Raw genomic sequence first — 18,208 nt, 5'->3', positions numbered from 1 at the left:
CCCTTCATTTGTTTTTGCTTTCCTCATTTGAAAAAATGCTATAACTGTTCCTTTATTTCAGGAAAAGTAGAAAAGAAAGTCTCAACTTATAATACAAAGTCCACAATGTATCTAACATTCACATGCACAGAGTGACACATGCATCAGGACACTCTGCCCCTCTTTCTCCTGTTTATGTTGGTAGCAACACAAATCACAACTAGCATGGTTCAAGCAGCTTGACTACTGGTTTGCAGCAACACAGCAGGCACAGTCCCACCCAATGCAAGTCACTGCCAAAACTCGGCTGATAGCAAGAACCTTTCATTTAAGGCTGGAAGTTAAAAACATTTAGACCTTTCCAACAGGCTATCCACAGAATATCAGCAGTAACTGTGAATGGAATTACCCACATTTCCCCAAGGGTAACACATAAAAGGACTTTTTCCTGCTGCACTTTTGTGCTTTTGTTATGCTGCTAATGTCAAGGACATGACATGGGAAAGGGAGGAGTAGGCAGGATATGCTATATGAACACTGTTATTACTTTAACTTAGTGTTTTCCAATGGGAAACCATGTTAGGGAGGGGAAGAATCTCATAGGAAGCTTTCCACACTCTAAGTCACAGGCTGGCTCCAGGAATCTCCCAGGCATATTCCCATGATTGCCTCCTATTTCATGGCTGCCTTTAGTTGCTGGCTTAGTTGATTTCTCTTCTTTAAAGAGCTTCCTCTCCACCACTTCATGAGCAAATGTTATTTCTGTTTTTTCTAACATCAGACGAATTCCTTAGCACAACATCTGATTCCAGCCAAACCATTTCAAGACATGAATTTATCACTATAAACAAAGACAAATGTAATTAAGTCCAGAGTAAACCAGAAAACTAAAAGCACATTTGCATCATTTACTGTACCGACCATATACAAACTATAGCAAGCAAAGCTGTAAAAATGCACAATTTATTTCCACTTCTTATTGCATTCAAATTCAAGCTAAGAGGTTACTAAAACTAAAATATCAGTTACTCATGATTTTCATGAAGAAGATGCCAGCATTGATGCAATGTTGCCACAGTGCATTGCTTTTGCCATATCCAGCATTTGAAAGCAGAAAGAGCTACAGGAAACTTTTTGTTATCCTTGTGCTGCATTGAAACAAAATTATTTATCTACTGATGCCATATTTTGAAATCAAGAAAAACTTACTTTTGAATTTCCTGAAACAGGAAAATGCATTTTTCAGTATTTTACCTTCTAATATACACCAGTAAAAGACCATGCTTCCACTTGGCCTCCTCAGGTATTTTTGCATGGTTCTGACCCCTGTAGAGGGTTTTGTCCTTGTTTTTCTATCTAAAACAACAAGTTACGTGAAAATTACATTCTGCATGTTCCTGCAGTCACATTTCAAGGTTAGGGACAGAAAGAATGCCTTATTACCCCTGTTGAAAAAAGCTTAAAATTATAGAGAAATGGATGAAAAGAAAAAAGTCACAAGGGCTAGGACAGAGCATCAGAGAACCTTCCAGAGTATATGCGCACAATCACACACACTGTTTCCATGATGGAGTATAAAGGTGGCAAGTGTTTCAATATGTACAAAGGTGGCAAGTGTTTCATCATAAAAACTGTTTTACAAGACAAAAAAAGTGGACTATTTTCCTTCTGAGGTTCACATAGGTAGAATTCTCTATCATTATTTTAATAGGATCTTTACCTGATTAAGAAAATTAAATCAGAAAGAAAATAAATTATAGCCCTTGGTGCAAGCTGTCATATGCTTACAGTCTTCACAGTCACGCAGATTCACAAATTTATCTGCCTGCTCCCACACATCCAATTGACACATCTGCTGCAGATGCTGGTATGGTGGAAGAGGCAGAAACCTGCACCTGAAAAACTTCTGAGAGAAGATATGTGAAACAAGTTGAGTTTTATTTTCATTGGCTGGTTGATTTCTTAATCACAAAAGTTTTCATTTGAGTTTATGATAATGTTTTCCTTTTAGAAAGAAACATGTATCAGTTTCAAACCCCTTCAAAAATCTATATAGTTTTCATATTAACCACCTCTGTTTTGCTCTTCCTTCCCTCAAGGGTATACACTTCATCTAGTTAATTCACCTGAAATAGGCATTACATCTCCTCCTATATTCTTGCAAAGATGTAGGTTTTCTCCTCACGGCAGGCAGCACAGGCTGTTTTGCCATAGATCACCACATAAACTCTCCCCCCATCTCATAACCTGTACATTCCAGAAAAACAGGAAGCTACTTTAATGGTGTAGTACAGTTGATGTAATGGGTGCTTTAGAGTGTTACTGATAAGCAGCTTGATAACAGGCTAACAGTTGAGATGTCTGTAGTCCAAAGGACTAAGAGCCTTACTTGCAGCACTGTACCATGAGGACATGCAGAACAGGAAGTGTCCTAGTACCTCAGTACAAGCTGAACACATGGTGTTGCTAAGGACTGAGAGACTGCTTAGATTTTGGATAAAAATCAATTAGCTAGCAAATGGAAAATCAACTGAATCTGCAAAACAGCACGCAGCAGAAAGCACAACACCCAGGGAATTAATTAGAAGGGAAACATGAACTGGAGTTTTGTGGAAGTTTGCTTCTTGACATCAGTATGGAGCACTCAGTACCTAACAGCTGCCAGACTGCTGACCCACCTGAGTACCAAATCTGGTGACAGTTACAAGCACAAGCAGGGTATGGTGCAGAGGCAGAAACTATCACACTGTCCTTCTGCACAGCTCTCACTTCAGCAGGCCTCTCTGTTTACTATGACACCAAAACTGTACAAGCCTACCCTCCAGTCAGATCATTTGAAACTCACCTTTCCAATGAGAGGCATTTCATGTAAGCAAGTACTCTCTGCAGCTAGCATTTTCCTAAAGGAACCAATTTAGCCTTCAGATGCACTTTACATGGCATGCCCTGCCTGGCACACTGTGGCCATAACACTGCTCCAGATGCTCTGAAGCCTAGTCATCATCTCCTCACTATCCCCCCTTAAGTACCAGCAATCAATGAAATCAATTTCTTTCAGCATTTTAATAAATTCAGCAAGCTGGTTTTATTTTTCAATTTAAAACATTTGATAAAATTAAGTATTTTTCTGCCCAAAAATTCAGAGTGAGATACCACTTATTAAACTATCACTATAACTGCAACCACTACAACTTAGCAGAGCACTCGAGTATATAGACAACACTTGACCTATTTTAAACTAAAACAGAACTGATTACTATCAGAGGATGTACTACATTTTACCTTCTCATACCCAGGTGCATAATACACACATATTTATACTTGGACATTCTCTCAAATTAATTTGAGCAGCTTAATCTAGCCTTCTAAAGAACCAGCAGACCATTTGAGTACCTTGTAGCCATTGAAAGCTCAGACTGTAACCTTCTCTGATCCTTAAGATAGTATACTCTTATCAGACAGTAATTTTTAGACTTAGAAAGTCTTCTTAAGAAATTTAAATACCATAAGGAAATATGCCTTTGACTCATCTTTTCCGCCATTTAAAAGGCTTTTAGATGTTGAAAACAGAAAGCAGGCAAATGTTATGGGAAAAAAGCCTCAAGCAGATATTTAACACTACCTGGAACCAAATTCTGTGAACAGAAGCAAATGTAAAGCTTTGAGATTCTGTCCTCAAGTAAGATTTACTAATGGCACATAGCCCTCCTCACTATTAGTCAAAACTCACCCATACTTTTGGCTGTATGAAGTGGTATGTTCCAGGCTTCCTCCTGAAAAGTGCTAACAGAAGGAGCAGCATTCCCACTCCAAAAGCTCCAGGATATGAAGCATGATTTGAGAAATCAAGTCATATTCATTGTGTAAGCTCTGTATATACTACATTATTGTAATGTATTAATTAAAGTTAGTTTCTACAAAACCCCATTCAACTAAGTGTTCTCAACATTAATTACAAGAACCAGGAGCAGAAAAAAAAATACTAGCATATTTGGGACATATAATTGAAGTAAACTTCTTATTTCTTTTATATAAGTTTTGCTAAGTTTAACTTAAAAGCATTTCCAAAATGTTAAGGCTGTCCAGAAAAAACTTGAAATATGTGCATTTAGCTAACATGTTTTAATATGTGACATTACAAAAACATCACAGACATTTAATGGCAAATGTACATAAACCCTCCAGCAATTACATTACGCAAGAATTTTCAGCAACTGATGCCCATGAATTCTAAATTTTCTTACACCTCAAGAGGCTGGCTGAATTTTTCTTTATCATTTTTTAACTAAAATGGAGGGTACATTTTCTCTTCTAGTATTAGTTAATCTTTGAAAGGACAAAAATTTACTGTAGTCTGTTTATGCAAACTAGCATGAAAAATCCCTTTTGCTATCTGCATTACTTAAATCCAATCCTAAAAAACTTAAGTAACTTCTTTTCACTCAAATGGCATTAACACTAACAAAAATACTTAGTTAGAACATTGCCTTACCGTGTAAATGCCAATTCTACAAACAGCAAATGAGAGCTGGATACATTCAGACATAGTCTAAAGGAATTAAAATAAAAACATTATCAAGAATGCTGTTTATTAAGAACTACTTTTCTTCCCATCTCTCCCCTCTCCCCTGAAAGAAACACCTTTTTCAAAGCTGTATTAAAACCTTAAAAAAGTGCCACATAAATTCAGGTTATACAGATACATGCTACCTTTCATACAGAAGCAGCTAAGTGTAGAGGTGTCAACACCTTCACACTCACTAGTTCAGTATTTCTTTATAGGTCTCAATTTATCTAATGATCCCAAAAATGCCTGTACACAACATTAATAATTTGCATGTAAGCTTTCAGTCTCATTTATTTTTATCTACTCTGATTTAAAAACAATCTGCAAGAATCATTTTAATGGAGTTCTTTTTGGCCTCTTAGTGGACTGTAAAGAGCTTCTGCGTTTATATTTTTCTCTCCTTTTACCATCACTGAAACTGTCTTCCTCTATGTAGCAGAATACTGCATATAATTTAATGTTTGCACATTTCTGGAGCCTTATTGTTTTAGCTTTCTAAAGTAGAACACAAAAATAGAACATTTTCTTTAATCTGTTCTTAAGCTGAGAATAATCATATTAAAAGTTTTTACCCTCAACTTGCTCAACTTCCAATCTGCTGTGATGCCACAATTCTATGTCTTCTGCAGTCACCCAGAGAGGCTGAGGATGGACTACGAATTTCTGATGAAACAGATGAAAAACACCTTCTTTAATTAGCACAACAAAGCCAGGAAATAAATGCAGCTCTCCAACACCAAAATAAAAACTACTGTAGGTTTGCTATATTTCCTATACAACTAGGTAAAATAAACTAAGCTTACATTTATTTGTTCAGAAGAGTAATTGAGGAATTACTTTATATAAGGCATTTGAAAGACAAAACTTAAAACTCTCAAGCAGAACATTTTCATTACATGTTTCAAAAGTCCGCACATTATCTAAGAAAAAGTGTTGGATGATACAGACTTCAAACATACCAATCAAAACATCTTTTCAGCATCTGCTTTCTAATTTCTCCCTCCCTCCAAAAAAAAAAAACCAATATGGAATTGAAATACCCATTTAAATAGAATTGGGATTAAAAAAAAAAAAAACAAAACAACAGATCTTATTAATTACAAGTAATAAAAAAATGTTTAGCAATATTTTTCTTTTGCTGTTAACTGCTACATCTAAATTTTAAACAAACAGTATTTCACTGAACTGTCTGAAAGTCAAAAAGCACAGCAAAAAAACCTGAAAACAAACTTCAACAGCACAGCTGATTTTCATTTCTTACCGGAAGTAATCTAGCATGCTATTAATGACAAGGAGATGCTGACTTGAAACACCATTTCAGTTTAAGCAGATTTTTTTTTTCAGCTTTAAGACCAAACATCAAAGTCTATCTCTTGTGCTCTGAGCGTCTCCCAGAAAGAAAAAATTGACAGAGAAACAGGAACTGACTTCAAGAAATCCTAGTTACACAAAGTGGTGGGGTGGGGTCATAGACCATACCCCTGCTGACAGTATTTGCAGGCCTTGTTCCAAAGGTTCCAGGGATGGATGATTTCCCCAAGCAATTTAGTCCAGTGCTTCATTACCCTCTCTACTAGAAAGTTTCCTAATGTTTAACCTTGGTCTGTGGCAATTTAAGCCCATACTTAAACACCGGGTGATACATTGAATGATTTGCATTTTCAGTATCCTGGCAGAATCTATGTTGCTGGCAGACAACTTTGTATATAAAGTAAATTATTATTTCAGCTTGCAAGAGAAGTAAACATGCAGCAGCAGCAAACCATTATAGCTTCTCCATGTATACGGTTTGCTTTTATTCTAGACAAGCACAGCATTATAAATTGTTTTCTTTGTTTTAATTTTTGTTCACTACTTCCAGGCTATGCATTAGTGGGAGAACTAAGCTGCAGTTCAAATTCTCCAGCAAGCCCCTGTAGATCCTTGCTTCAGTAAAATAAAATAACCTACATCCCATGTTACCTTACTTATCCATTGTTGGGTTTGCAATTGTTAATATTCTAAAACCACAGGCTATTTTAATTATTATCAGGCATGAATTCTGTCACATAAAGTACTGATTAATGTTTCCCTTATGCATTTCCCAGTGAAATATTAAGATAATCCCTTCTTCAAGCCTCCAAGAAAATGCTTATAAACTACATTCTATTGTGGTAAAAAGGGTCATTAAATCCAACACTACTATTAATATTTATTATATTCACCTATCCTTTCTTCTGAAAATTTACATTCCCTCCCCAGAAGTATTTCAGTTTAATCCTTGAAAAAGTGACAGGAATTGATTTAAATAATTAAAAGTTTAGTGATACTATCCTTCAGACTATCAGTCTGACCACTGAATTAAGACAGTTGATTATCTGTTGCTGCAATGGGGAGTTTATTCTTCACACTTGTAATCTTTCATTACTGCGGTTGCAGCAACTCACTTGGGACCATACAATTGGGCAACATAACAATTGTTGGAAAATTTACACATAATTTACTTACAGTTTATTGTTGCTTTCTGAAAGGATTTTACACGGTAGGCATGAAAATAAAAGAAAAAAAATGTAAAAATATACCTACAAATACTATGAAAGAAAGATACCTTGTTTGACACAATTCTACAAGGACTAATTCTTCACAGATGTGATTTCACATGTCTAAAGCGAAAAATGGAGTCATCAGATCAAATATGTCAAATATTATATTCATGTGTCTCGGTCAAAAAGCACCCTTCTGCCTTGGAAAAGGGTCATCTCACAAACATTAAATAATTTCTCCCACTGGAAAGCAAATTCATAGCTAACTTTCCTATTCACCCAAGACTTTGTTATTTTAATCATACCTTGTAAAAATGTGGCTGTTTATAATGACTTAGAAAGATGTCTGCCCTGCAGCTGTGCAGCATTCAATTCACAACAAGCATCTGTTCTGTCCATTTTTTCAAGTATTCTGCTATCAGTACAAAGCAATTTCAGTATTTGGTGTTTAAAAAAAAATCTCATTCAGCTCTGACACAGGCACACAGTCTGCAACTCACAAAGCCATTGTTTTAAATATCTATTTTGTCAGCAAATACAAGATTAAATCCCTAGTCATAATATTTACAAAAGACCAGATTTTGAAAAGATTAATTAGAGCATGTTCTGCAACTGATGACTTCAAGCACCGAGTTGAAAGCATTAGCACCGAGTTGAAAGCATTAGCCTCAAGAACCTTGGTGGGCAAAAGGGGAGGGTGCTCCTAACCAAGTTCTCAGGAAAGAACCAAAAGACCCAACACCTGACAGAACTGCAGGAGCAGTCAATTCTGCCACCCAGCAGAAATACTCACCTCGACCTCAACTCACTGTGGCATAGTCCTAAATAAATTACAGCACTGAATACAGCTCCAAGACCACAAAAACAGAAAGCAAAACAAGAAAAGGATATTAGAGGGTTTTTTTCTGGTGATATGTTTCTTTAATACATTTAAGATCAAGGTACACCTCTGCTCATTTATAATGAAGTGATACAACCCAGTAAACGCTTGGAATTGCTGTATCTTCCAGGCAAAAGTTTTTCCACCTCTATTCTTATCTGCATCTTTTTCAGTGTATAAAATTGCAAAAATTAGCAATACCAATGTATAAAATATGCAGGTTTTAAGGTATCTTTAAGTATGGAGCCTGAAACAAATTCTCAGTGTTTATGTGTTGTAAGGAAGATGTGGGTACCCAAAAGAACACACAACACTACTGGTAAAGGTAGCAGGAACTTTTACCAGAACTGCTGTTTGCTAACCTTGCCTACTGAACTCCAACTAGTAATTCCAAGGTTCCCCTTTCTGCACAAGATGTCACAGCCCTCTAGCACATCCCATTAATAACATTTCTAATTTAAACTCCCTGAATTCTTTTTAATACTGTTCTCAGGGAAAAAAGGCACAGAAAATATTTTCATATTCTCCTTTAATACTGAATAATCTTCTTATACATAATCATTAGAAAAATAAATCTCAGTTTAGAGACTAGAAGAAACCTGATGTTGATGGAAAAGCAATGATATGTGAACAGAAAATAGGACTAAATCCAAGAACTCTCTTGTCATCATAAAAAGTAATCAAATGGATGCACCAGAGAACAATGCTCTCCTCTCTTTTAGGCAATATTCTCAGTAGAACAGTTTTCCATTACTGTTTCCAGGACTGAAGTGGCTGAGGCAGTGTTAGATACAGATTAGCCAGCAGAAAATTAATAGCTGCAAGTGCAGCATAGACGTTTCTCAAGAATTCTGGACCTTTTCTCCAGTCTTGGTGAAACCAGAAATTATGCAAGTTTCTAGGCAAGAGGAAAGCACTGAGAAAAGAGAGCACTTATTGTAGAGTGCATCATCCCTCTACACAGGTTGTCTATACAGTTTCAGGTTCACTCAGTGTTGTGGGCCTTACATAAAAAGTTATAAATTTGTTAAAACACAGATGTCAGAAAGCCAATAGCCTTTCCTCATACATACTTCTAAGAAGAAGGAATCTGTCAGCTATGTGCCCCTGGAGCAGATTAAGTATCTTCATGAATACCTCTGAATTGAAAAGTCCCACCTCCTGTGCAGTCAATGAAATTTTGATTACACCGAACAGCACTCCTGGACACCACTCAGAATATCTCAATTTCCTAACTGCAATTTCCTGTTCAAGAACTGATTCTAGATTCCTCCTCAATGAGGAGGAATAATGAGGAGGATATCTTTAGTCCACAGCAAAGCATCAGGATATCCAGGGAATCATACCTCATGGACCTATCCTTATGTTCCAGTAATCACAACTTCAGGATTTCCTACCATAACATCTGAACATCATGTTTAATACCGACCCACAGTGGACCTGTCTTTGAAGACACTGTACAAATTCCTGGTCTACTCATTTTCACCTCCCTAACATTACTGCACAAGTGAGAATTCAACTACACTCACATGAAAACACAGTTCCTGGATTATAACTGTGAGTTCTTCTGTATAGAAAAAAAAAATTGCTTATTGCCTAATCTCTTTCTGATTCAAAAGACATCTAGACTATTACCTCCTCATACCAGTCAGCTGTCTTTTCTTCAGACTGAAGAGCTGTAACTACTTATCTCTGCTTGTATGGAAGAAATTGCTTTTCTTCAATTACCACATCATCCTTCTCTGTATTTTCTTTGGTTTTTTTAATACTCTTCCTGAAATGATGCAACCAGAAATGCAGCAAGTAAGACAAGAGCAAAACTTATATTTAAGCAATGTAAAAATGAGATCTTTCCCTCTTTTTCCTTCTTAATACTCAAAATTTGTTGACAGATGTCTGGGTTGAGATGACATTTTAAAGAAGGATCCTCATTCCCTTTCCTGAGTACTGCTGATATTTTAGGGCCTATCCATGCATCTGTACTTCCATGTGACTTCTTCTAAAAATATATGCAACTTTGCATGCATCAACACTGAATTTCATCTGCTATTTTATTACAAATATCAAAAGAGGTACTAGATTTTCTTCCTGGGTTCAATATGCATTCTTAATATTTGTCTCTGCACCAGCCCACACAAAGCATAAGCAGTTTATACAACTAAACACAAACATGAAACTCCCTTGTAATCTCTGCATTCACTTCTCCCTCTTATTCACTGCCAGAGCTGTGCTCTCAATGCTCATTTGTATTTCTCATGAAATTTGTATTACAGATTACAAAACTATTACTTCATTTTTAATTGGTTTAAGCTTTTCACCTCTATTAGAGTCAAAATCATATAAAGGAAGACTTAGCAACAGTTGTTATAAAAGCTAATAAAATGTGGAAAACAGATGTTTCTTCTGTATAAAAGCTCCAAGTCATAATAAAAAAAGGAAATCTGAAAACTTACTTCCCCCATATCAACAGCTCCTAGTGGATCTTGGATGCCATCTTGCTTACCCAGATTCTCCAATGCCAGAAGCTAATGTGGGTCCTGTGAACAAATTTTTCTTCTGTTCCTCCACCAAAACATACAGAGCATCAAAGATTCATGCTCTTCCTACAGTTTGTTCTTACAAGCAACAAAGTTCTGAGGCAGGACTGCATCTAGCATAAGAGGACTTGTCAGCTACATTTCCTGCTTTGTGTCTCTTCCTCAGATAGAGGGAACTTACTTACACACTCATTGACAATTAATTTAGTCACCTTACCAGGTTGTCAGAGAGAAAGAATAAATTTTGTATGCTGAAGAGCTCTGGCATGAGCCATCTTTTGTTAGATTGCAAATACCCTACTTATGTCCACAAGGACTTTTATATAGTCACAGTCAGACAGCTTGCACTTCAGAAAGTTATCCTGCGCACACAGTGAAAAAACAGCAGAACCAACATAATGCAGAGCAGCACGAGCCAAAACACAAAGAAGCAAAAGATTTTAAATACTGTTGTGGTTTTTTTCATAGGGCTTTAGAGCTCTTTGGGCCACATCTGTGGTTTTAAACTAAACTAAAAATGCTTCTTTTATTAATGGAGAGCTAATATCCTCATACAATCACAAAACTTCAGAACTCCGTTTAAAAGAATAAACATCACAAGCTGGCAGTATTAAAAAACATGAGCTGATGATACTGACAACAAGCCAAAAATGTTAATCAGCATGTGGTATTAGAAGGAATATTTTGTCCTTACTAAATGCAGATATTCTCACTTACTAAAAGCTTGCATTTCTAACCTTTTGTGAAATTCATCACCATGTTGCCTTGAAGCTTGGAGGTCTGACTGAAGAATTCAGGAGCAGCACACTGCAGAGCAACATGGTCTGGTAGTACATAGCAAGAGCTGGAATTGAAGACCAAGTATTCTTACTACATACTTCAGACACTAATTCTGATCTAGGCCTGTGGTGGAAAAACCCATTAGTGAAGTAAATGCTTCCATCTGGTTTCATGTGAAAAATATTAAATTCATGTCATCTGTGATCACTCTGCAATGCAAACCTAGGTAAACATTACCTTCTCCAATTAAAAGATCCACATCTGATCCAAACACTAATACAGTTGCATGCACTTTACAGCTGTTGTTTTCTTTCCTGCATTCAGCTATATATTTCTTTTGAAACAACTGTCAGACGCCCCATCCTTGTGTCTAATCAACCTCCCAAACTACCCGCCTACCCCCAGGACGATAATAACTGAAGGGACGATAATAAAATAGAAGCCCTTGTGCTCTACAGAAGGTGTGAGTTTTCAAGGCTGTTATAGCTGATAGATCAGTCAACATAGGGCCCAAACGTTCCTTATTGTTACATTACAAAAGACAGAATTCCTGTGAGAGGGGTGTTCAGCAAACAGTAAGAGGACGTGGCCCTGCCTATAGACCGTGGCTGCTCATGTTGCAGGCAATGTATCCACATCACACATGTGCCTCAGAAGAAAAATACAGAGTTGCTAGTATGGACCTCAACCCATTTTTCCTTATTCAAAGGACAGGATCTCCTGGTTTACAAAGTTTCAGTGAAGTAAAACTCTTACCTTCAAACATACGCCTCTCAAACGCATTTGCGGTGTGAGAAAAAAATGTTTTCTGTGACCTGCAGATACCAAACAATGGAACTGGCAACAGCAATGGAAAGACTGGATCTGAAGTATACCAGAATCACTAAGTGGTCTTGATCTATCCCACATGAGACTTTCTGAATCTAACCTGTCCAATTAAATTAAAGAGTCTAACTATTTAAAAGAAAGGTGTTAAAAGTAAGCGGCCCAAAAAAGAAAAGCTGGTCAAAAACATTTAATTTTTTTTTTAATATCACCTAACACTTTAAGAACACCAGTTTGGATTATGCAGCTTTCCCCAACCAAGACTTTGTCTGAATACTAACTATTTAGATTGTGAGGTCAAGACTGTTCAGAAACAAAGCAGAAACTCTTAAGTCAGTTCAAGGCCTATTCACATATTCATTTAAAATTTGAAAATTTAGTTGAATTCACTCAAAAAATTTTACAAAATTTTAGATTTCATGTGCATGCATACTGGAGCAAAATAGTTTGTATCTGCTAACAAGTGTACAAAGAACAACAAGAGCCCACCCAAACTTGTTATAGTTAAAAGAAACCAATCCCCAACAAAGCAACAAGGATTCTAGCACACTAGGAGTGTGCACTCTCTTGACATTGCAGAACCCATGTTTCTGTTAAACTCCTCAGAAAAAGGACCCAAAAAGATGAAAAAGAAAAAAAATTACTGAAGCTGAAGCAGTTCATCATCCAAGAAGAGTTATCTTCCATTTCAGGTCAGAATTTGCTCTTCAATACCTCCCCAAGAAACACTTTTTATCTACAACTAAGACAGTATATTGTACCTTGGGATATAATTTATGGATAAGTTGTCATAATGAAAATGCTAAAGATACAAAATTAAACAGGTTATCAATTTTTTATTATAAACCTCTTAGGCAAATATAACACCTTCCTTTTGTGAAGAGACAGATTCAAATTTCTACATCACTCTTTCAAGCAGTTTTTAAAAGTTCTACACAGATCAGGCTGATACATAGAACAGAAGCATGTAAGAACTTTACCCAGTGCAGAGGATGCCACTGAAGAAGTGTATTGTGAAAGTCTACTCAGGAGCTTAAAATCTGCATTGCAATTGCAGCACATAGGAAAAACCGAAGCATTTTTTATTGTTTCCCCACAAGTTCTCCAAGCAAGAACTGTAAGTAAGACTGGTAACATGCCATGCTTTTCACAAGATGCATCATGGCATAACTCCTTAAATTAAGCATAGTCTACTGAACAGAGGCCAACCAACACAAGTCTCTGAATACACTAAAATCCTTCCAGACACAATGTAGCAAGAATGAAGCTGAAGAAGGTTGCAGAACAGCACCCTAGATTATGTAGTCGCAAAAACCTGCAAATCTACATTGATGCAGCTGTGTTGACATAGCATGTTCTAAAAGAGTTAACTAAATGCAAGCAGAACAACACATGTAAGTAAAAGGTGCCTCTGAGTGAAGATGTATTCTTTTTACAGGCTGGATTTGGTTTAATCATGTTGATTTAAAAAAAAAAACCACACCACTCCTAACATCATAATTATAGCAACACAAAAATAAGAGGCACCAGGCTGAAGAGCCTCCTCTAGCTATCAAAGATACAGAGGCCAGTGATACTTTTTTTGTTACAATGTAAAACTGCAAAAATAGACCAGAGCATCACTGGAGATACTCTTTTAGTATCAATTTATTATCAAATGGCATTAGCCATAAATTGAAGATCACACTTTAAGTAGGGAAGGCACTACTTAGGTTTTGGGTATCTGCCCATAAAAGTTTTAGGCCATAGGCCAAGCTGGCTCCAACTGAATCTACTCTGAGAAGGTTTTGAGCGCTTTCAATAACCTGATGATATTGGAAGGTGCTTCAGATGTTCATTACTTCTAGGGATCTGATTCTTAATGGAAAAAAGACTTCTCCATCAATGTAGGTCCTATACAGCTAAAATAAGGAAAAGAACCTTCCTATGCCAGTCTGGGAAGAGATGGCTGAGGGTAGACTCCTTGTGGAGATGCACTGACCCCTGAGTTCATGCAGCAACAAACCTGACCTCATCTGTCCTCACCTCCTTCCACTACACTCCCTCACGCAGCCCCACTGATAACCAAAACTCGTCAAATACTCTGTCTCAGCACTACTGCAAGAGGAAACAACTCATCCTTTGCTCTCTGCCTCACACTGCAAGCACGGGAGAAAACCTCACTGCCGGCAGGCTGCAACACAGGTGCCCCACATGAGGAACCAGAAACCTTCTGTTTGTGTTTTCATGCCCATGTACGTGCAAGAACCCAACATAAATGCACAAAACACAAAATTCCTTAACATGTACAGCTCTTTTTGCTATGGAAATAATGAGACAATTGTTCTACAGCCATAGCTTAACATTCACACTTAACTTCAAGTCTTGCATAGATAACGAGTAGGCCCATCTTTACACCAGGGCAGACTGTGACAACAAGCCAAAAACAGATTTACACAACCAGTTGTCTAAGTCACCATCATAATTTTTGTTGTTGTTGTTAGAGCAGACTTTCTGAGGTGCCTAAACCTCATAATCAACAACAGTTTTTAGAACTGACACTAAAGAAGGCCACGTGACAAAAAAAGAGGAAAAGGATCAGCTGGAGAATAAGAGTCAGGGGAAGAAAAAAAAACCACTGCTATTTAATCCCCTCCCCCCTTTAGTTAATACAAAAACATGCTCTTAGTTTGCAAGGCTTATTAAATTTATTGTTCTCAGAGTGGTTAGCCTTCCACACAACAGCCTGTAGCAGTCACAAAGGTTAATGCAAGTATTTGAAAAAGTACAGAATGACCAGTTTCATCTGGCCATAAGTTTATAAAGGAAAAAAAATATCTCAGAAACAGCTCCAGGCTCTCAAGGAGCTATGAGGCTGCACTTGATACCCAGCAAGTTTATTATCAGTATTTCATTAACTAGGCTGTTAAAGAGAAGTCTGCCAACCATTTCTGCCACACAGGACTCATTTTCTAGTGTCTCTCTGTAGTAGTCAAATTCAGAAAGGCAAGCCTAAAACATTTTGGGGGTTGCAAGGCTCAATAAACCAAAACAAATCTTAGCTCCGTAGACACAAGAATAGTGAAGTATTAATTTAATGTATTTCTGGTTTAGTTAGTTGCCAGAAAAGGAAAAGCCAGACACTGCATGCAGCTCTCATCTCAGCACGGCAAATACTCTGTTCATTAAAAAGAGCATCTCCAGAGATTCTGTTGCATTTGATGAGCCTCTCTTGAAAGTGTACACCCGTGAGCATCCCGTGTGAAAAAGTATGAATGACAGAGTCAAGATTCTGACTCAAAATACTTCCTGGTCCCACTTGACACCAACAACGAACAGGGATGGCCAGAAGATGCCTGCTCGTCACTGCCCCAGCTGACGCTTCGCAGCATTTCACGGTGAAGGAGCGGGCACCAGTTCACAGCACAGAGCTCGAAGCCACAAGACTGGAGCAATGGGATGCCAACAGGACTGGAGCGATGGGGTGTGCTCGTTACACCCCCCCACTGCTGGGCTGAAAAGACCAGGTAAGCAGGTACCATGCTAAAACAAAGCCACCTGCTCATGAGCCAGCCGTGCCAAAGGGCTTTCGCCCGCCGAGGGTGCGCGGGTGAGTGCAAACACCAGCCACGATCCCAGCTGAGGTGCACGCCCGCGATACGATCTTTCACAGACGAATGGAGCCAATATTCATTAAAGAGCCATAAACACTACCCCCGAATACCAGCTGCCCGGGCGCTCGGCTGATCCCGTCCGCGGTAGCAATTTAGTTCACTGGAGCATGCCCTAAGCTCCAGCGTTTAGGAAAAAAACAGCGACCCGGGTCACGGCTTTAGCAACCTAATAGCGGCCAAATGAGCGGGGCCCGGCCGCTTTATCGCCCGTTAACAGCCCGCCGGCCCGGGCGCGGCAGCACGGCCGGACCCGGCTACCCCCGGCCCCGGGCTGCCCCCCGCACCCCGTCGCGCCGCGGACGCCGCCCCAGCCGCTCAGTTAAAATGTCCGACGGTCCGCTGCCGCCGGGAACCTACCAGGTAATCCATGTACCGGGGTGGCGCCGGGCGCCGTGCTGCCGAGCTCTCCGGAGGGGCCGCGGGCGCCCGCCCGGCTGACAGCGGCGCTGGGCCGGCGGGGGCAGCGGCGGCGCGGGGCAGCGGCGGGGCCGGGGCGCGGGGCGGGAGGCGCGGCGGGGCCGGGCGGGCGCGCCGGGGGCGGGCGGGGGGCGCGGGCGCTGCCCCGGCGGCGCTGTCAGAGCCGCGCTGCCGCCCGCACCTCGCGGCGGAGGGAGCGGGGCAGGGGCGGGCGGGGGCGGGACGCGCCGTCAGCTGATCGCACACGTGGGGGCGCGGCCGGGCCGCCCTTAAAGGCGTAGGAACGCTGCAGCCGCGCCGCTGCGGCTGGCGGGGCTCGCTCGTCCCGCAGCCTAACAGGGCCCAGAGAAGGGCAGCACACTGGAGCACAAGCGCTGTGAGGAGCAGCTGAGGGAGCTGGGGGTGTTTATCCTGGAGAAAAAGAGGCTCAGGGGTGACCTTATCACTCTATACAGTTGCATGAAAGGAGGCTGTGGCCAGGTGGAGGTCAGCCTGTTCTCCCAGGCAACCAGTGACAGGACAAGTGGACATGGTCCTAAGCAAAGCCGGGGGAGGGGGTTCGGTTGGACACCAGGAAGCATTTCTTCATAGAAGGGATGATTACACACTAGAACGAGCCGTCCAGGGAGGCTGAGGAGTCACCACCGCTGGAGGTGTTTAAGGAAAGACTGGACATGGCACTTAGTGTTCGTGGTCTAGTTAAGTTGTAGTGTTTGGTCACAGGTTGGACTTGATCCAGCCATAGGTTTCCTTCCCAATCTGATTGATTCTGTGATGGTTCCCCTAAGCACCCGTGAAAGAAACGTCCATGTCTCCTACTGCAACCTGACATCCTAACCTGGAGGCTTTTTCACAAACTTGAGGTGTTAGTAGGGATGCCTGATTCCTGGAGAAATGGAAGGAAACTTCTCCCTGTGTGTGACAGTGGGATAGGAAATCTAAAAATGAGGCATCAAGTGAAAGAATAAGGGAAAAAAACAGAGTTAAAAAGAAGTAGGATAGTAGGTAGAAGAAAACAGGTGTCAGTGAGGAGACAGGAGCAACAGGGAATCAATATTTTTAAGGATATTGGTGAGCCGTTCACCTACATCTAGTAAACTGGGGTGGGGAAACATAAATTACAATTACTGCTCTGAATTGTGTAACTAATTGAGGCCTGTTGTGGACAGTCTCAGTTACTATATCCAGAGAGTGTTAGTAAAACATTCCCCTTATGCCTGCCCAAAACACATCTTGCCAATTCATTTTCCGCATATATCTAGTCTAGAAAAAAAAAATTATTTCTTTGGTAGTCCTTTCTTTACTTTGGGATTCAATATCAAATACATCTGCATAGCAACTTAAGTTTAATTTAGATGAGTACCAATGATTTTTTTTTTATTATTTTTAATCATTTAGAAGTTCACTAATTTTAGTACTTTAATAGGTAATGGGTGGAAGGAGGGATATAGGCTTGGCCCTTCCTGCTATTCACTTTTTGACTGTTTTTCATGTAGTCACAGCAATTGCTGGCAACTGTCTCTTGATCCTGAAATGTCCTTTTGACAGGGGGAACTACAGTGTAAAGACTACTGTAGCCACTACAGGGGTCAGTAAAGCAGGCCTCTCAATAATGTAACAGAGGAGCTGCAAGAAACTGATTTCATCACACTTCTGTCATCACATGTGATTTTTAACGTTTTGCAGTGCTTTCCCCTTAACAATTAAAACCCTTTATTTCTTCTTTTTTAGCAGTAATACATCATTCCTGAGACTTGCTGCCTTTTGATGCTTCTCTAAATGAAGGGTGACTGAAATGAGAACATCAAGAACAAGTAGATATTTCAGAACTGTTTCCTGTGAGACAAATAGGAAAGGACTGGGAATTATTTCTTCTCTAGCTGATTGAGAAGAAAATAGAATTATGAATCTAGAGAGTTACTGCAGAGATGCTGCTGTGATAGGAAAAGAAGTAATTGGCTTTTATTGTAAGGAAGATTCAGTTCAGCTACTGGAAAATAATGGGAAGGATATTTCAACATGGACAGACATCATAATAAAGCTAGTAG

At 39.5% G+C, this 18,208-nt stretch overlaps 1 protein-coding gene across 4 annotated transcripts in view; it reads right to left on the bottom strand.

Annotated features, from left to right (window-relative positions):
- Positions 1 to 16,366, bottom strand: part of ARL15 (ARF like GTPase 15) — a 241,330-nt gene extending 224,964 nt beyond the window's left edge. The window contains exons 1-4 of one of the 4 annotated variants that reach the window (XM_077171334.1): positions 7,862 to 7,880; positions 7,034 to 7,049; positions 5,119 to 5,209; positions 4,472 to 4,528 (exon numbers count right to left, since the gene is read on the bottom strand). In XM_077171334.1, the coding sequence (XP_077027449.1) occupies positions 4,472 to 4,525 (54 nt within the window). In that variant the 5' untranslated portion in view covers positions 4,526 to 4,528; positions 5,119 to 5,209; positions 7,034 to 7,049; positions 7,862 to 7,880. Of the gene's footprint in view, positions 1 to 4,471; positions 4,529 to 5,118; positions 5,210 to 7,033; positions 7,050 to 7,861; positions 7,881 to 16,100; positions 16,255 to 16,287 lie in introns of those variants that run through there. The other 3 variants (XM_077171333.1, XM_054652597.2, XM_054652598.2) reach the window with 3 other exon arrangements.
- Between the last annotated feature and the right edge of the window lie 1,842 nt (positions 16,367 to 18,208).

The sequence above is a fragment of the Agelaius phoeniceus genome, chromosome Z (assembly GCF_051311805.1).
Source record: "Agelaius phoeniceus isolate bAgePho1 chromosome Z, bAgePho1.hap1, whole genome shotgun sequence".
Taxonomy (NCBI): Eukaryota; Metazoa; Chordata; class Aves; order Passeriformes; family Icteridae; genus Agelaius; species Agelaius phoeniceus.
This window is presented reverse-complemented; position numbering and strand designations above follow the sequence as displayed.